This window comes from Python bivittatus, unplaced genomic scaffold, assembly GCF_059951505.1.
Source record: "Python bivittatus isolate LINGU-HERP-01145 unplaced genomic scaffold, Pbiv_v1 ctg000070_np1212, whole genome shotgun sequence".
Taxonomy (NCBI): domain Eukaryota; kingdom Metazoa; phylum Chordata; class Lepidosauria; order Squamata; family Pythonidae; genus Python; species Python bivittatus.
The window spans coordinates 43,190,150-43,208,919 of record NW_028277034.1 but is presented as its reverse complement, the minus strand read 5'-3'; the positions used below and the strand labels follow the sequence as shown (position 1 = coordinate 43,208,919).

General features: G+C 35.7%; 1 protein-coding gene across 13 annotated transcripts in view; it reads left to right on the top strand.

The window, feature by feature from the left end:
• Window positions 1–17,229, top strand: part of PDLIM5 (PDZ and LIM domain 5) — a 140,286-nt gene extending 123,057 nt beyond the window's left edge. For 12 of the 13 annotated variants that reach the window (XM_088133052.1, XM_088133046.1, XM_088133043.1 and 9 more), the window contains 5 exons: window positions 3,236–3,392; window positions 8,751–8,931; window positions 10,019–10,139; window positions 12,863–12,978; window positions 14,009–17,229. In XM_088133052.1, coding sequence (XP_087989178.1) covers window positions 3,236–3,392; window positions 8,751–8,931; window positions 10,019–10,139; window positions 12,863–12,978; window positions 14,009–14,098 — 665 coding nt within the window. In that variant the 3' untranslated portion in view covers window positions 14,099–17,229. Of the gene's footprint in view, window positions 1–3,235; window positions 3,393–8,750; window positions 8,932–10,018; window positions 10,140–12,862; window positions 12,979–13,992 lie in introns of all 13 variants that reach the window. The other variant, XM_088133044.1, reaches the window with a different exon arrangement.
• The last annotated feature ends 1,541 nt before the right edge of the window (window positions 17,230–18,770 follow it).

The window sequence follows — 18,770 nt, the reverse complement described above, 5'->3', positions numbered from 1 at the left end:
TTTCTGCTCCTTGTACCCCTTAGACTTGAGATTCTAGAGACGTATCTAGAGAACCAAAGAATGAATGGTTACAATATGTTAATGATAAAATATAGAGGGCCCTGGAGCATACGGATAACTTGGATTCTTGGCAGTCTGGTCTCAAGTCCAGGCATGGGAGAGAACCCACATTGGTCACTTTAAGAAATAACTGTGATAGAGCTTGGAATTTCACTATCCTGATCTTCCTGGACCTCTCAGCAGCATTTCATTTTGCTGAAAGTATCCTTCTGAACTGTCTACAAGAGTTGGAAATTTGAAGAACCATGTTACAAGGGTTCCACTCCTACTCAGTGGGCAGTCAGTCAGTGGTGGCAGGGGGTGGGGAGAGATCAGGCTTCAATGCACTGTGTTGTGGAGTGCCTCAGGGATTGCTCTTTTTCCTAACATGTTTAATTTAATAACTACATGAAGCAACCAGGAGAAGTCAACTGAAACCAGTTTCGGACAAAATAGCATCCAGGGTGTAATCAATATGCTGATACTATTCTGGATCTCCATAGGTCCATGTGAGTTGCAATAGAAGTTCTGACTGGTGCCTGGAGGCTGTCAGGGTCTAGAAAAGGAGTAACAGATTCAGCTTAACCCAAGCAAGACAGAGTAGGTGTTAGTTCAGAACGTTCTTATTCCAGGATTACAACTTTGTCTCTTGATGAGATTATGGTCCCACAGAGAAGGGTCATCATGGACAGGTATCTTCTGCTGAAGAGGAGCTACATGAGAGCTTTTACTCAACTTCATCTGATATACCAGTTGTAGCCATACCTGGAACAGGATGCACTAAAACATTTATTCCCTTGTCACCTCTGTTAGATTACTGTATTTTGCTTTATGCAGCACTGCCCTTGAAGACCACTGGAAGTTTCAGCTGATCCAAACATGCTTCCCCAATGTTTACTGATCAGTACTGTCCTATTACACCATTGCTGCAAGAGCTGCATTGGTTACCAATTTGCTTCCTAGTGCAATTCATGGTTTAGGTCCCTATTACTTAAAGCTCTATGTGGCTCAGGGCCTGAATATCCAAGAAAGACAACCTTTCCCAGATAGACTGTGCCTGCCTGATCCAGGCAGTTAGTACCTGCTAATGTTCCCCATCTATTTGGAGGAATGACAAGGAAAAGAGCTGATGGTGAGTGTTCTGTAGGGCTCCTTTCTATAGAACTGCTTGAAAGGCCAATAGAGTGGAAGTCTAGAGAGGATGACTTCTGCTCTCTTGGCCTTATAGAAACTGATAAAAACCTAGCTGTTCCAGAAGGCCTTTTGGGACTGAGTTATCAGTGCCAAAATTAGTTTTAACTATTGTTATAATTATTGGTATTAATGTACTTTTGTGCTATTTATGTTCTTTTTCTTATGTTATGATCAGTAGTCTAGACAGCGATAAATCCCATAAAAATACATATGTACGTATATTGAGATTGAAATTTTGAAATATAATTCTTTGCCATTTATTTGGCAGTAAACTAGAGAAAATTAAATTTAATCTTTGAGCAGATGTGCATCTACCTTTAAAACCTCATGTCCCGCTCCTTAAATTGGACCAGTGTGTGCTACAGATTCTTGAGTGAATGATTCTTGAGTGAATATGCTGTACTTTTTTAGCCGAAAATCATTGGTGCCTTTAGAGTAATGTTATAAATATATCAAACTGATAGGCGCTGTAATATGCAACCAGTCATTGTACTGTACCTTATCCAAGGCAGGTCTTTGCCTTCCCACTTACCCAGTAATCAAGCTCTAAGAGGTTCAAACTGACCAATTCTTGCTTTCTGTTTTCAGGAGACCCAATCCTCTTTGGGCTGACTTAGATTAGATTCCTCGCTCCCCCCTTTTTTTCTTTTGCACTTCCACAGATCTTGGGATTCCCTTGAAAACACTGCTGCTTTCCTTCTTGTTCGTATGTGGATTTCTGTTGGCAGGGATTTTTTTGATATTGTTAGTTAGTTAGTTAGTAATTAACATTACACAACATGCCACAACTCACCATTCTTTGATAAAGGAAAAAACACATATTCTGCAATACTACCCTTTAATGGCTACTAATCAGAAGAAAGCGTTCATTTTATTTACTTAATGTAGTGCCAGGAATATTATGGCACTTTTAATATGCTTCATGAAAACTTTTGTCTTCTGTGGTTTAGGATTTCTGATTGTCTTCCCTGTCTTTGCAATGTGTCAGAAAGTAGCATTTCTCATTTATTTACTTAACAAATATTTTGTTACTGAGTCATGCAATGCAGCATAGCAAGGGCATTTGCTTTAACTTTTCCTAAATGTCCTTTTTTGGATTTGATTATATTATTGTTTTTAATATTATATTTAATCTCATATTAGTTTGCAGTTTCTAGAATTAGATTGCAATGAAGACTTTGAGTATCATCTATATCACATAGATATCTGTGTCATCTGTAGTTAAGTTAGTCACAAATCTGCAGGTGAATGACACAGATTTTGGCACTGTATTTGAACTGAATATTTATTTATGTAAAGTATTGTTCTAATTTTGATATAAAATATATGTTACATGTTTGTTATTTCTATATATTTATGATAGCTCATTCTAGTAATTTAATTTAAAATAATTTGTAGCTAAAGATGAAAATTACCATGCTTGATTTGTATTTAGAATTAAGTAGTTATAGCCATAATCAATTTAATAATTCTACTGAGCACAGATTAATTTTTTTAAAAGTTTTAACGTTCTTACAATATTGTATAAGACCAATTAGTCCTTATAATTCTGTCACGGAATAATTTGTATTGCGATCAATATGTTTATCAACATTATCTCTGTGCAAAGGATTTGAGGTGCTTTCTACCCTGAGAGAATGTAAATCAAGCACCTTTACAGTTTATTTCCACCTCTGTATCTTTCACAAAGTTTGCACAGTTTTGAAAGCAACTCTGTCCACAAAGGGCATTCATGCACATGCAGAGACCACCAATAACAGCTTTAAAAATGGTCACGTGAGCCTTGCAAAAGTGGTGACTGCTTTCATATTCAAAGGAAGCTCATTGGTGCTGTGTGAAGCAAATTATTTGAATACTGGATACATCCCTAATCTTCACATATTTATTTCCATCAACAATTTTGTTTCAAATCATTCTGCATTTATGTTCTAAAACACTGAATTGCTGACATTTCTCCTTGCAAGCTCAATGTTCAGTTTTCTTCCATTTCAATTCATGACAGCTGGAAGTGGATTGATTTCCAACAACAGTGCCATGCGTGGCGAGAAAGCCACAGCAGCACTTCCGCTAACAAATGAAGATACTTTGGTTCAGAGAGCAGAGCATATTCCAGCAGGCAAGCGGACTCCAATGTGTGCTCATTGCAATCAAGTCATCAGGTTGGTACTATTTTCTCTATGCATGGTTGCTTTACATGAAGTGCGGGACTGTATCTCTTATTCCACAAAGAACTTGTATTTGAGTAGTTGTAGCCCATTGACTGAAACTGCTTCAGAGCTATTCTGAGTTGGACTATTGTAAATGGCAATTCTTGAATAGCTAGAGTTTACCATAGTGTTTGCCATTTGAAGCAAATGATTTGCTGAACATTTCTCATCCTAACACACAGTTGTGTTTAAAACAGACAAGATATTGTTGTTAGATGATACTAACATTTCCACAGAAAATATAACCTGAGTATACATTCAGATCATATAATAAAAAAATGCCAAGTGCAATTTTTCAAAGCATTAGATATTGTTTTATCTGCTTTCAGTGCAAGCTGATAAAGTAAACAGGAGTCACCAGAAATGAAATCTCAGACATATCATATAAGTAAACATGGAACAGATTTAGTATTCATTTCAGTCAGACCCGCAAGATAAACAAATTAAAAGGTGCAGAGATTGTGATATGGGAAAAAAACCAAAGGATAAATAGTAGCAAATATTTCCTTGAAGAATTGCACTGTTAAAAGAGAACAATATCATTTCAGCCATGTTAAGCTTAGATGCCAATAAATAAAAGATGAATCATTGTTGGAACTATGTTTGTACAAGCTTAAGAAGTTGACACTTATGTTGTGAAATTGCAGCATGTGGGATATATATTACAGTAGCCTTCTGATATAGGATCAGATGCTGGCTAGAGACTTTTATTTATTACTGTCCCTATTCTTGGTGCTGATTAATCTAGATCTTCTCAACGCAGGTCTTCTGACTGTCATTAACTTGGTCTATCTAGGTAACTCTTCTTGCATCTAAATCCTACTATAAGCATATTGGCTGAGTTCACACAAGATATTTAACTGGTTCATGTCTACATCCAGTGTGTTCTGTAACTCTGCTGTTCACCCATTTCAGGGACAAGAGGTGATAATTCCTACCCTACAGTAACAAGGGTCAGTTGTTAGTCAAAGTGTTTTCCCCAATCAGACTATGTCATGCATCTCTAGAAACCCAGTAATTTCCTGTATTGGTGGCATTGCATTGCTCATCAGTCCTCCAAAGAAGCAAAACTGAATTGCAACACAACTGAAAATGCAGTTTTACAAAGTCATTGGCAGCCACCTCCCATAGGCTTATTGGCAACAAGACAGAAGTTGCACAACTCCATCAGGCTGCCGACAGACAATCCTCCATACTTATAACCACCAGTGAGACTAAAGAAGAAATGCCCTTGATAGGATCCCATGAGCCCACGCTCAGAAAACTTTCACATGTACTTCTGTTGGTCACAAATATAAACACTCTCCATTCTTCCCATGTGGTTTACATGAAGGTGGTAGTTTTGGAGAGGGCGACTTTAGATAAAAAAACAGAATGAGAAAAAAAATGATACGTGCTATTGTCATGGCATGGAGCACAGCTTTTGGCCCCCATTCCTTTTTTCTTAGCTGGCATTGGACTGAGGTAACAGCTGTATGGATAAAGGCAGGTTCCTCAACCTCAGCCTTTAAGATGAGTGGACTTCAACTCCCAGAATTCCCCAGCCAGCATGAGGTTGAGGAACCCTGGATAAAGGGTGTTATGACAATCCAAGCAGTGATGTGTATGTATCACTGCATAAGGTATAAAATGCAGCTGAAAGATAGTTGTTGTTCACTGGCATAGTTAAAGCCGCTAACTACGCTTCCTTCATATTCTTATCACTAGGTAAGTGATAGGTACAATCACAATAGGTACAATATCACTATTCACTATAACTAAAGGGATGTCACACGGAAGAGTGTGATCTTTTTTCATCTCAGAGTTCAGAATATACAACCATGAATGAAAGTTACTGGAAAGCAGATTCTTCCCAATAGGTTAGGAAAACCTTCTTAATAACAGGAGCAATTCAATAGTGGAACCAGCTACCTTCATTGGATATCATCTCCCATTAATACTATAATTTAGACCCTTGCAGGGATTAGGGGTTGACTTTGACAATTTGACTACCTTACTGCCCCCTTTAAAGTCTATCATTTTATTACTTATGCTGGTCCGTAAACATTAAAATAAATAACAATAATATTTTTATATAATTATGAATAATGGTTGGTTTGTGGTAATGGCATTATGTAGATTATGTAGATTATGTAGATAATTATACATTATGTAGACCGTGGTACTAAATTTATATTACTGCATTTATTAAATTACATTTGCCATACCTGTCTGATAAATCAGTGTAAGATAGACACATATACACGCTAACAAGTCAGTATACAAATAATATAACCACTGGGAAACATAATACTTAAAGAGCAAGCCCCCAGTGGAAAATACAATAAATTTAATCTTGAGTACACTGATTCATACTACAACAAATAAATGCTAATTAACTAGCTTCATACAATATGGTCAAGTCAGATTCCCATCTGGAACCTAGCAGAGAGCTGAGAAAGTATCTATTGCTGTCCTCTGAAAATTGTGCAAGCAAGTGAGCACTTGCATGGTTCAAGTGCTGTAAGTATTTTCCCAGTTCTCATAATTGTCTCAGTCATAAAGTCCAGAAATGTTTAGGAGGACGGAATAGCTTCATTGACTGGGGTAATATCAAGCTTGTGGCTTATATGGACATAGTATTAGATAGAAGTAGATATTCACATAGGTTGAGAAGGTAACAGAAAGACAAATGAGAAGGTTATACAGTAGAGCCACCTGACATTCTTGTAATCAGTAGATCATGTTGTTTCTCTATTCTTGCAGTACAGTACTTTGGGAAGCTTATGATAGCCTTCAGCCTTTGGGGTTGAGGTTTTAGCATAATTACAGTTCATGCCCTTTGAGGCAGTATTACCTGCGAAAAGGTAAGAACTGGATCAGGTGACATTCCACAGCACACCTGCTTTGCAGCCAAACTGCATTGTACACCTGGTTACTTTACACTAATGCATAAAATAACCATGATGTGCAAGTCCCCCCAAATTTAAGAGAGACTATCTTATAACTTTTTAATTGATAGTCTTAATTATTGATATGTTTATCATCTAAAGGTTATCATACTTTTCTATGATCTCATTACAGCCTCTCATACTACCTTGCAATATCAACATGCAAAACTAATTGGGTTTTGCCGTGTACAATATCTGTGAAATATTTCTGGTAAAATTCTAATAGATTGCTAATAGGCAACAGCTGTTCAGCATATCAGTGAATAAAATAATAATTAAATTTGTTGTCAATTTAGAGTCTTGGTTATTAATATACTGCTGTATCGCTTACATGGAAGGGTTTTTTTTTTTTTAAAGTATGGGTTTGTTGAAATTTCTTTTTTTTCCCCCCCTAAGTAATCATAGGAGTTATCCATTACTGACAAAGAGAAATTTTCTACAAGATAAATGAGAAATTAAAGTACAATTTAACTGTCACTAGAAGTAGAAAAGCAGTGCTGTTGGGGAAAGATACTTGAGATAAAGTGTGCATTTTTACCATGCCTTCATGCACCTTTAAAAAGTCAGGGCAAACTTCTGGTCATAGATCAGCTACTTTGTGGTTACTTAATAGTATAAAAACACCAATCTAACTTGCTGCCTTCCAAAAAGTCTCATTTTCTATCCATGCCTTTTCAGTCATTGTCTTGCACAAATAGTAACAGTTCCACAAATGATCTCTTTCCCTTGGTACAGAAACATTTTTTCACAGCTGTGGGAGCACGTCCATTACTTAACTATTTCAATATTTTACTTTCCATCAGACATAGTCATAGATGGCTATCTCAGACTACAGAACAGATGTGCATTTATGTATTTCATCCAAATTACCTTCATTCATGAAACAGGACACTGGCTGATTTACATAAATTTCATATTTAAAAGGATTACTGCTGATCCTATCCATCTCTGCCTGGGATATAAGTCCAACTGATGCTTTCTGTCAACTATATTATGTTTTCTTGCCTGCACTGTGATTCCCAGTAAATCATGCATGGTATAAATAATCAAATTATTGAAGGGAATTCTATGTTCACCTCCTCAGTGCAATGTAATGCATTATATGTGGTAGACTTAGCTGCAGAATTCATTGATTCATTTAGAATATGAAATACTGGAAAACATAATTTGCTTTTTTCCACACTGGGGCTTTATTCCTTTTCAAGCATAAGCTTCAAAAGATGAAAATTCTCAGATGGCTAAAGAAAATTAAAGCACACCAAGTCTAAAAATTCCCTGCTAAATGTAGCTGGTAGTATCAAAATACTTAGCCGTCCTCCCCAGTTCCTATTATGTTCTCTTCCAAGTCTGTACTTTTAGTACAGACAATTGGAAACTTGATCCTAGCTAGGGCCAGAAATCCTCCTCAGTCTTGGTCTTTTCCTAATGAGCCTCGTAAATTAGCCTGTGCTGTGAGAAGAGAGCAGTTTGTTGTACACAAGGACTTAAATTGGATTGCTGCATAACTAAAAGAGCATTGATGTAAAAAGGTGCTTGTACAGAGGTTAGAGGGTATCAGGTTAGGCCAATCTTCTATTGTTCAGATAGCCACATGGCAGCAAGGATACCTGGACTGATTTCTTGAAGGTGTTCTTATTTTTCAAATGATTTCTTAAAGTGCAAAGATGGAAAAAAAGCTTCTTTGCAATATTGTGAGAAGTGTTTACCCTGAATAATGCATAGACAGAAAATAGTTCTACGGATGAAACGGCATGCATTCTTTTCTTTTTTTTTAATTTTCTATGAAACTTTTTTTTACTTTGTTTGATTTGCTTCTGGTTTTTGGTTTGCTTCTGGTGCGGGGGAACTAAACATAAACTAAATATATTCAAAGTTTTGGTGAACACATCAGTGTATGTTAAGAACTTTCCATCACATGTCTAGATGTATCTTGGGTGGAATCAGAAAGTTCTTCCTTGATGTATAACAAGCATTCTGTTTCAAGGCGAAGCATAATGTGATGCCTGTAGTTGTTCCACTTTTGGATAACATGTAGTGTACTTCTGATGTGTCTTACATCACTTTTGGTTCTTCAGGAAATTATGTTCTAAAACTGTGTTTTATCTGTCTGTCATGTCTTCTTTTTTTCAGAATCTGTCTTTTAAGAGATGAAAATATCCATTAAATGGCTGCTTTAAATGATACTAAGAGAAGTGTTTGTTAATGGAGTTAACCACATGATACCTTGATATATATAAAAAAAATCCAATAGAAGTCTTTATTCTCTCAGTGTGTTGTTTAGCAATAGATTTTGCTTTCTGGCTGCCATAGAAAGTAGATGCTTAACTGCATTTCATGAAACATGGGGTTTAAAGTTAGTATTTATTTTTGTTTGAAACAGAGGGCCTTTCCTTGTAGCATTAGGAAAATCCTGGCACCCAGAAGAGTTCAACTGTGCTCATTGCAAAACTTCCATGGCTTATATTGGTTTTGTGGAAGAGAAAGGAGCATTTTACTGCGAGGGTTGCTATGAGAAGTTCTTTGCTCCAGAATGTGCCCGATGCCAGAGGAAGATACTTGGGGTAAGTAAGATGTAGATTAGATACTGACATACTAAAACTAGCTGTTTCTGTAAGTCGTCTTTAGATTGATGCAAGAGCAATAAAATAACGTTTTGTTTTCAGTTTCAAAATTAGAATTAATCTGCAGAGTTGTGTATTGCTTTTCTCTAGTTCTTCCCATTCCAGAATTATCCCAGAATTATCATAATCCAAGTCTTAACACCTGGCCAGTGTTCTTTGGGACTGGAAGCAATCTGGATCTGGTTATTACTTGAATGAGAGAGCACCAGGAATTCCATGGCAATGAATAATCCTGGGAAATGGGAAAAAACATTCCAGAAGGAGGCAATCACAAAACCACTTTGATATTGCTGTCAGGAACATTGCATAGATGTATCCATACAGCCACTAGGAGTTGAGTTTGAGAGTGTCTTTACCTTTCTCAGGTGTAGTTACATGGCTTGGGAGAGGCTAAAGCGTATGTAGAAGCCAGAGTTTTAACATCAGCTCTTAAGTATAGTTCAGAGATGCAAATAGGCTGGCAGAGGACATGTATGCTAATGTAACCGCCTGCTTCTTGCTTGCTGAATTGAAAATCCTAAATAGTTATTCAAGATAGTAACTAATGAAATTGGTGACACTAATGAATCCTGAGCTATGATCATCCCCTAAAAGCTGGAGAAAATAATAGATTTTTGAAAACTATCTTCAAATGTTAAGTGGAAAGCCTTTCCAGGATTCAAAAATGTTCAAATTCTAAAATACTATCACTGAATTTAGTGGTATCCAGAGCATAAGGTATCTAGGACTCATCCAGCCCCTTCTATCAGATTTACAGTTCTCAATAGAACAGTAAATCTATTAACTGTAGAGTTGAACAATAACTGTAGAGTTGATGTACCAGTGCTCAAGACTTGCATTTCCCAGTTTTATGCTTTCATTCCATTCCAGAAATATACAGAAGTCTGTAAAAGAACAATGAAGCTATCCATCTAATTCAAATACTCAAATACTCACACATAGATATTGTTCGTTTGCTTGTGTTTTGTTTTGTTTTTGGTTTGGTTTGATTTGATTTGATTTGTTTTGATTTGGTTTTCTATACTAGGAAGTAATAAATGCTTTGAAACAAACCTGGCATGTCTCCTGCTTTGTGTGTGTGGCCTGTCACAAGCCCATTCGCAACAATGTTTTCCATTTGGAAGATGGTGATCCTTACTGTGAGGCAGGTAAGCATTACCTATAGCAACCCAAATAAGGGGAAAAGGGGATGAAAGACATAAAAATTACTGGGCAATTTCCTTCCTTGCTGATGTGAGTCTACCAGTTCAGCTAATAATGTTTCTACTTTTAAAATAGAATTAGAAAACAGGTCGGCCTCATGCTCTTAGCAGCATCTAAAGCAGGGCAGAATTTCTCTCAGTTCATTTGAACTGGAATTCAGTTCTTGGCTTGATAGAAAATATAAAGGCAAATTAGAATTATTATATCTGAAATTTAAAATTAGTAATGAGTGCTACCTATCAAAATGAAAATACTGAAATAAAAGATAGCCAGTTAACATATCTAAAATGGGAAAGTATGAATTTATGGAATTTCCTGCAGCAGTGTATTGTTCATTTACTTTTATTTATATAATGTATCTCACTTTCATTGATTTTTTAAAAATTCTGATTAATTATTGCTTAGGTTCGCTTTCATGTTTCATTCTTTCCTTTTTTAAAAATAATTCTGCTATATCCCCTTTCTTTCTTTTATCACAATCCTTTCTTTGTAAGGAAATTAATCACACTTTTTCTTTCTTGCTTGTAATTGAGTTAGCAAAACCAAGGGGCAAGCTTTCTTGGCAGAGGACAATAATTGCTGTGCAAACAAAAGAGATGCTTCAAAGTTGGCTCTTGTTAAGGATGGATGGTAAAAAATTTTAAAAAATGGTGCAACCCAGCTTTACAGCACTGAATGGAAGTAACAAAAGTAGTAAAGAAAAGTAGTTCAAGCATTGATCTTGCACTCAGTGAGTTTTCAGGGGGGCTCCTCTTCAGTTGGAGTTTCAGGTGGCATTGTGGAATCAGTCGCAGATTCAATGTCCACACTTGGAAATAGCACATCTCTGATCTGCCTTTTGTGGACTTTCCTTGCACAGATTATTTTGGTTGCTGCTGTTACCATGGTTAATGTAACAGGAGAAAAATCTTAGACTATGTGTCTGGGGCTGAAAAGGAAAGAAAACAGAAGCTCTTCAGTCTGTTCTGGCTACTGTTCCATAGAAAAGTTTGTAAACCTCTTAAAAGTATTAGCAGCAGCCAAGTTAAACAGGCCTACATTCATTTTCGGTATGATACTGTGAAATAGAGAGAAGAGAACTTTGTCAGATTTAAACAAGTATATTTGAATAATGTATTATATCAAAGGTAGCACGCAAATTTGGCAAGCTCCTTGAGTTGATAAAGTAGTTCCCATTTGGCTTCAAGCATTGAATTGGTAGCTGGAGAAATAGGCGCACTTGATTGTTTATATAAATCACAGACTATCTTAAATAGATTGTGCATATTCTGTATGCACACATCCTGTGTTTGTGCTCCATTCACCTCTGCAATAAATAGATTATTGGAGTACATGCATAGGGTGTGTGCAGAGTACAAAAACATTGTACAAAAATAGTCATTTGACTTAGGACAACTTTTAGATAAATTCTACTTTGCATGTGATTCTTTATTACATCCATTACTATATGAACGGCATTTCATCTTGGTCCTTTTAACAGAATCAAATTATCTGATGCAAAAAGTTTGTTCAGAAAATTACAATGACTCTAATAATTTCCATATTGTCACTTAAGGTTTTGTTTTTTATCTGTCTCACTGATTCAGCTGGTTTTCAGCCTGATTAACTTCCAGCATGGGCCTCTCATGTCTGGGCTGCAAAAATCAAGACAGCCATTAGGTAGCAGCAAAGAATTCTATGTTGGTTTTTCTGCTGCCATCTGGTGGTGATACCTAATTTTGTACCCTTACATTAATAAGGTTGCCCAGCAGCAAAATATTTAATCCTCCTACAAGTGATAGTTTATAGTTTATTGTTATATTACAGTTTATTGTTATATTACATATATTATTGTTTATTGTTATATTATAGTTTATTGTTATATTACAAAGAGAAAAGGTGTTAGCAAAAATTTGTATCTTGCTGAATATTCTGTCCTCCCACTACTCATCCATTGAGATTCTGGTAGGGGTTAATGGGAAGATTAAGCAAATCTATGTTTGGCATGTCACTCCCTTTAAAAAGAGCATCTGCTTATAGTATTTAGTGCAAAGAACTGGTTAATCTTGTGAAAGGTTCAGATGATCAAGCTGGGAATGAAGATTGGGCATGATTGTCTGATCTCTGGACTGCCTTACAAATGCAAGTCACTGAAATCACCACAAGCACTCATAGACAAAGTCTATGTCTTCTCTCTCCACTTCTTTATAACACAGGGGAACAGTAGTAGGGTGGAATGAATAGCTATTGCATTCTGTTGCAATTTCCATGATAGCTGCAGGATATAATTGGGTAGAATCTACGTAATTCTTGGAATAAGCTATTCCTAATTAATCTGAAGCTGTGGACATATCAGCAGGGGCAATGTTATTATGCCAGGTTGACTCAGTTGAAATTTGGGGCAACTAACTGTTCTGCAGACTTCATTTCTTGTCAGTTACATCAGAAGTTACAATTATTGTTGAAAAAGAATCAGACAAAGTAAGATATTAATAAGGGAAAGGGAAAGAACAGCTGAAAAATGTATATAGTGAGCAATATTGAATGGGCGGTCTTTCTACCCTAATACTTTTTAATATCTTGGTTTTGTCTCATCTTCAAGGATTTTGTCCAATACTGTAGGCCTACAGCATTTATTCTGTTGCTGATTTTGCTGAAACTCTAAGTGTCTATATTATGTGTTCTACAGATTATTACGCACTCTTTGGTTCCATGTGCCATGGATGTGAATTCCCGATTGAAGCTGGGGACAGGTTTCTGGAAGCCTTGGGCCATACTTGGCATGATACCTGTTTTGTGTGCTCAGTAAGTATAAAAACCATATTATGAGTCATGTATGTTGGAATGTGCAGGAGGTAGGGAGGAGTGGAAAGATAAGAACAGCCAAGCTGGGCACAGCAAAACATCTAGCATCTAGTCCAGCATTCTGTTCCCCACCAGATTCTAATGAAAAGCCCACAAGCAGGCCACGAATGTAACCACAGCTTCTCATTTCGCAGAGCATGAAGAAGTACTAATGTACAAGCAAAAGTCACTTAATGCAGAATTCTATCCTTTAGCTCAGCAGGGATTGTGCTACTCAGTTACTCATACTTTGATAATGTCCCAGCTAGATATAATGTATTTGATGTTTGGCTGCCTTTACAAAGGGGTTGAAAATTTCAGTTGCTGATGAAGGCTTGCTATTTAGTATTGGTCATTCCTATATTGTATTCAACATTGGATACAATTATCATCATCATCAATTTCCAAGCCTATTCATGGTGCTAGTGTTCACCTTCAAAGACTGAAAAATGTAATATAAAATTTAGTTTTCCACTGTGGTTTTAGTATTTGATTTTTATTGTACAATTTGGATAGATTTTCATTTTACCATGTATCACTTTGGGAGGATTGCAATTGTAAAAGGCAGTATAGAAATGTTTAATACAAGCAATTAGGAAAAAATAGTATAGAGTTGGGGAAAACAGTGCAGAAGTCAACAGTTTTTTTAGGGAAAATTCCCTAATGGTGGAGCAGAATTCACAATTGCCCATAGGGAATGAAAAATTGTTAGTGACTATGGAATGCTGGTTGATTCTCATGCAGAAAAAAAGGGGAAACCCAAGAAGAGAATAAATGGATTACAGTAACTTGGAAGTCATGATGATGATCTGAACAAGGACATTTTGCACCATTTTCTTGTAGATCTCTCTTGTATATAATAATTCACAAAGACAGAAACAAAGAAATCTAGTTAGTCCAATAATGCATTGAGTACTGAAAGTATCTGGATTTTATGCATATATGTAAAGTTTTAGAACACTAGCCTTTAATTAGTTCTGTGCTATTTCAGATATGCTGTGAGAGTTTGGAGGGCCAGACTTTCTTCTCCAAGAAGGACAAGCCTCTGTGCAAGAAACATGCTCACTCTGTGAACATCTGAAACATTAAAGGTTGCTCAAACAAATATATGACAAGAAAAGAACATTGTTGGGTGTTGGTTTTCAATATGTATTTATATAAACTTTAAATTGTAGAAGCAAAGACATGGGAAGGAATAGGGTTTATGACTTCACATGAAATATAGGAGGGGTAATTGATTAGGTCTGATACCTCCCAGTTGTGTTTCGGTTGTGAAATTTTCAATTCAAAATTTATCTGGAGGGCATCAGGTTGGAAATAGCTGAATTAAAGTGATCTTTAATAAGAGACTGAAGCTAGATCTTTGTTGTTAATGAGAATAAATCTAAAAAAAGTGGATGTTGATTGGTTTTTTAATCAAATAATATTTTGCCTTAGTCCAATAATTTGTAGCAAATTTTGCATTGTTACTTAAATACTGCATATGATAAGCAGCTTCTTGGATACCGTAAAGAGGATGATGTGAGAACTCTGATATCTGGCAAATCTAGAAGTGGGTTTGTAGCTGCTTTACAGGTAGGGACAAACATTCTGGTTAATTCATCAGTTCAGGTAGAATCCAGCCCTCCATCAAAGAAACATTTGTCAGTGGACCAAGAAGAGTAATTTTCATTAGGTCTCCTCTGACTACAGACATCTTTGTATGTCCAGTTATGCTTAGTGGGGTTTCCAAACCCCTTTTGAAGACAGAACTCTTATTATTGTATTCTACTCATTTTAATGTTAGGTATCTGGATTTTCCAAAGATAAAGCTAGCAAATAAAACTGTTGGCATGCAAGAGAGTATTCATGTTATTAAGAGAAATTGAAGCAGTCATGTGTTAACACAGTTCCTTTAATTCCCACAGGGTATAAGATTTGTCTTTTGCATTTAATTTTTTAATTTCTGAAATAATGCAGAAAAGTTAAATAAACTTTACCCATCAAGTAATGAATTACTCAGCTGTGAAGGAAAGGTCTGTGGGTGTTCAGGAAGAATATAGTTTTGCTTCTCCTGAAATATAGCAGACATTGTTAAAAGAAGTCTGAGTAGTATGGATAGATGGGACTGAGTCAAGCTCAGATTACATAAAAGAACTGCTTACTCATCATTTACATTGTGTGCACATAGTACTTATTTTGTTGTAACATACAGAAAAGAAGGGTAGGGGGGAATGAAACAATTTCAGCTTTCTTAGATACAGTAAGTACTGAGATTTTTATTTTCTTTTGTGATTTTGTCATCAGCTGCCTTCATCATATGTAAAATACATAATGAATTATGTTGAATTTCTGTTTCAATACATCATGCTTGCTTGCCTCCTATCTGTGTGTGTGTGTGTGTGTGTGTGTGTGTGTGTAAACGTATAACTACCATTCTTGTCCCTGTATACATCAGCTCCTCTGTTCTGGTGGTGATGGAAGAAGAGAGAGAAAGGAAAGGCAAGAACTAATACTATAATATGTTCTTTAATGCAAGGATTTAAAAGAATAGCTTGATAGATTCCCAAATGGGTAAAGAGTTAACATAAACTGTAAGTAAGTGTTCTGAGCAGGCTGTGTCAGAGGTCTTTGTGAGGTTGAGGGAAAGTTCAAAATCTGCAAAATGGTGAGCTTGGTACCATGATCCAAGCCCCACCCCTTTTATGTGACATTGACACATGCAGAAAAGGGATGGAGCTTGGATCACCATGCTGCACCTGCCATTTACAGATGTTGACCTCTGGAATCCAGAGAGGTATTGGCTACTACTCCCTTTTGGGACCTCTAACCTTAATAAATTAAAAGTGATGATACCTGAAAACAAAATAAAAGCATTAAAAGAGAGAGACATTTGAATACTTTAAACATTTACAACTTGAAGCCCTCTTTAAGCTTGAATTCCAGGCTAAGTGGCCCTCATAAAGCATTCGCAGAATGGCCAGGATAGCCATGCAGATGTGCTTTTTATGTGGATTATGGATCCGTGAAAGCTGGACCATGATAACTTTGCAAAATAAACTATAGTATTTCCAGATTGGAACCAATTTAGAGTTCCCAAGTACTTACTAAAGAAAGGAGGGTTTCACTGAATTATTAAATGTTGTGTCATGTGATGATATCACATACTAAAATGGGGGGTATTAAATATTCAGTCCTCTGTATTCCTTCCAGTGTTGTAAGTATTCCAGCATTTTCACTTCAGAAGCATGGAGTAAATGGACTGGATCAGAGTTAGCCAAAATAGACCATTATAATCAAAGGAATTTAAATTAATCATGTTTAATTTAAATCCTATTGATTTTTATTGATCTGTTCTAAGTATGAACAAGTCTGTATCCAGCCTAATATATATGAGGTTTATTCCCTTTCCCCTAGACTCTTTAAATTTATTTTCTTCATTCATAAATAAATATGATTCATTCATATATAAATATCATATTTATATATTATAGGAGAAATACGGTTACCAATCAGCAGTTTTACAGGGCAATTTACAATTTGCAGAATAAGGTGACTTTGACTTTAGTGGCAAACGCTGAGCATTCAAGAAGTTATTTTGCTCTGCATTGTGTAAATGCCATACCATAGCCTTCCCTTGACTGAGAACTTCAGGAATTGTAGTTTCAGTCTCTGGAGAGTGGCAGGTTGAATAAGATTGGCCTAGCTGCTGTTATGAAAAATGGAAAATAGGATACACTAGGAGAAAAGGATAGTTGAATGTAATTTAAGAACATTTTCCATTGATAATTAGCCACTTATTTTATAAGAGAATTGAAACTCAGTCTATTTATGAACAGCATAGATTAAGAACAAGCTGTTGCATATTGTAATTAACTAGTACCTCATTCTTTGTTAATAGAACAAAGTCCCTTTGGTACAAGAACTAAGGTAAAATTTAAAGATGGTTGTACTTTGGTCAGGAGTGGTGGGGTGGCATTCAAAAGTAAGAGGAATGGATGTGCATTGTGTGAACTTAGGCTTGTTTCAGTCAACTGATATTCTGGTGATTTGGATATCAGTTCTCGTTTTATTTTATTGCTCTGTTTTAAAACAAGTGGTTCTTTTTAAAAAAAATCTTTGTCTAAACACATATCTGTGTTTCTGTTGTCATTTGTCTCTCAGTTCAGTTGTTGTAAAAAGCCTGGTCATTAACTTGACATGATGTACACATCAATAAACATGTCTGTGGAATTATGTTTTCCATGCTTTTATTTTTTAATGCCCACCTCTGTGTTTCATAACATCACAGCAAAGTGACCGTGTGCCTTTACCTGTAACAAATTATTCAACTTTCTTTTTTTTCTTTCATCAACTGGCTAAAAAACACAATAGCTGACAAAGTTGTGTGCAAAGATTGCCTGATGCTCTTTCCAAACTGGAGACCATCAATAGGCACTGCAATTCTATCTCTTCCAGCAAAGTTTATCTGATACTGTATTTAGCCTTTGCACAAAGCATTCTCTGATTTCACCTTACGATACTTAACCATCTATAGTAACATGGTCAATTACTTCATGATAACAGTAGCTCATAAGATTCTTATGAGCTGGGTATCTTTTCTCAAGGAGAATGTACTCTTGTTTTCAACCTTGTTTGTACAAGGAAAAAGGAACATTGCATATGACTATAAAAAGCTAGAGGCAGCTTTACAGGAGTCCAGCCTCTGCTGCAAGTGTTTAGGCTACAATGAAGACAAATGTAAGGCTATTTGCAAACAGTATATTAAACTCCAAAAGTAAAATTCTTAAAGGCATCAAGACTATGTTTGATGTTTTAACAGCAGAGTGTATGTTTCTGTCATTTTAACATTAACATGCAAAAAAGAAACAAAAATGTTTGTTTATTCATTAGGAAATTGTAATCTAGTTTAATATCTGTATCCTTAAAGCTCAATAGTGTGCTTTCAAAATACATCTCCTTTCATTGCTCAACACAGAAAAAATCTTTCAGTCAGAAAGCTGACTGGTTGAACTGTACCAGACTAAAGATCTTCAAAGCTTTTCTTATAGAACTGTGCATACATTCCTTTAACCAATAAAAGCTTAATTTAGGCTGAAGTTTAACTTTTTGGGGGATATTCTGATATCTTGTCTCAGACAAGGTTTTGGTTATATCAGAAACTCATAGAGATTGTATTATTAATTGTCTGGTGTTAATTAGAAAGAGTTACCAGAAATAGCATGGTAAAAAAAAATATTAGGAAATCACACTTTACTGATGGCAAAATAGAAGTCACAGAAAGATCTTAGCTTTCACTAAAACCAACTAATGAATAGGGTGTTACAATTCCTCCAAGAAATTGTTTGTTATCATGGGACCTCTCAAGTCAACTGGCTCCTCTGTGCTGTTTAAATTTTAAAAGTGGGGAGGGAATGCAGGTTCCTGTCACAGCTTCCAAAATGATTCCATTCTAAATGAAATCATTGATGTCTTACACTTGGTACAGAAGTCTTGATTTTACAGACAAAAATCAACATATAAAAGTTTCCTGACTAGTATTTAGTTTTTTAATCTATGCAGAGAAATTATTATAACTCCTGAAATGTTTTCAGAAATGCATTATGAATTATATTTGCATGTTTGTTTTGCTGATCAGGGATCATAGTGAAGTTTTATTAATTCATATTTCGTTTTTGAAATCTTTTTTTTAAACTCACATTATGTAATATTTTTAGGAAATGGTTTTAATACATTTTATTCATTTAAACATCTATTTTCATAATTCTTCAGCA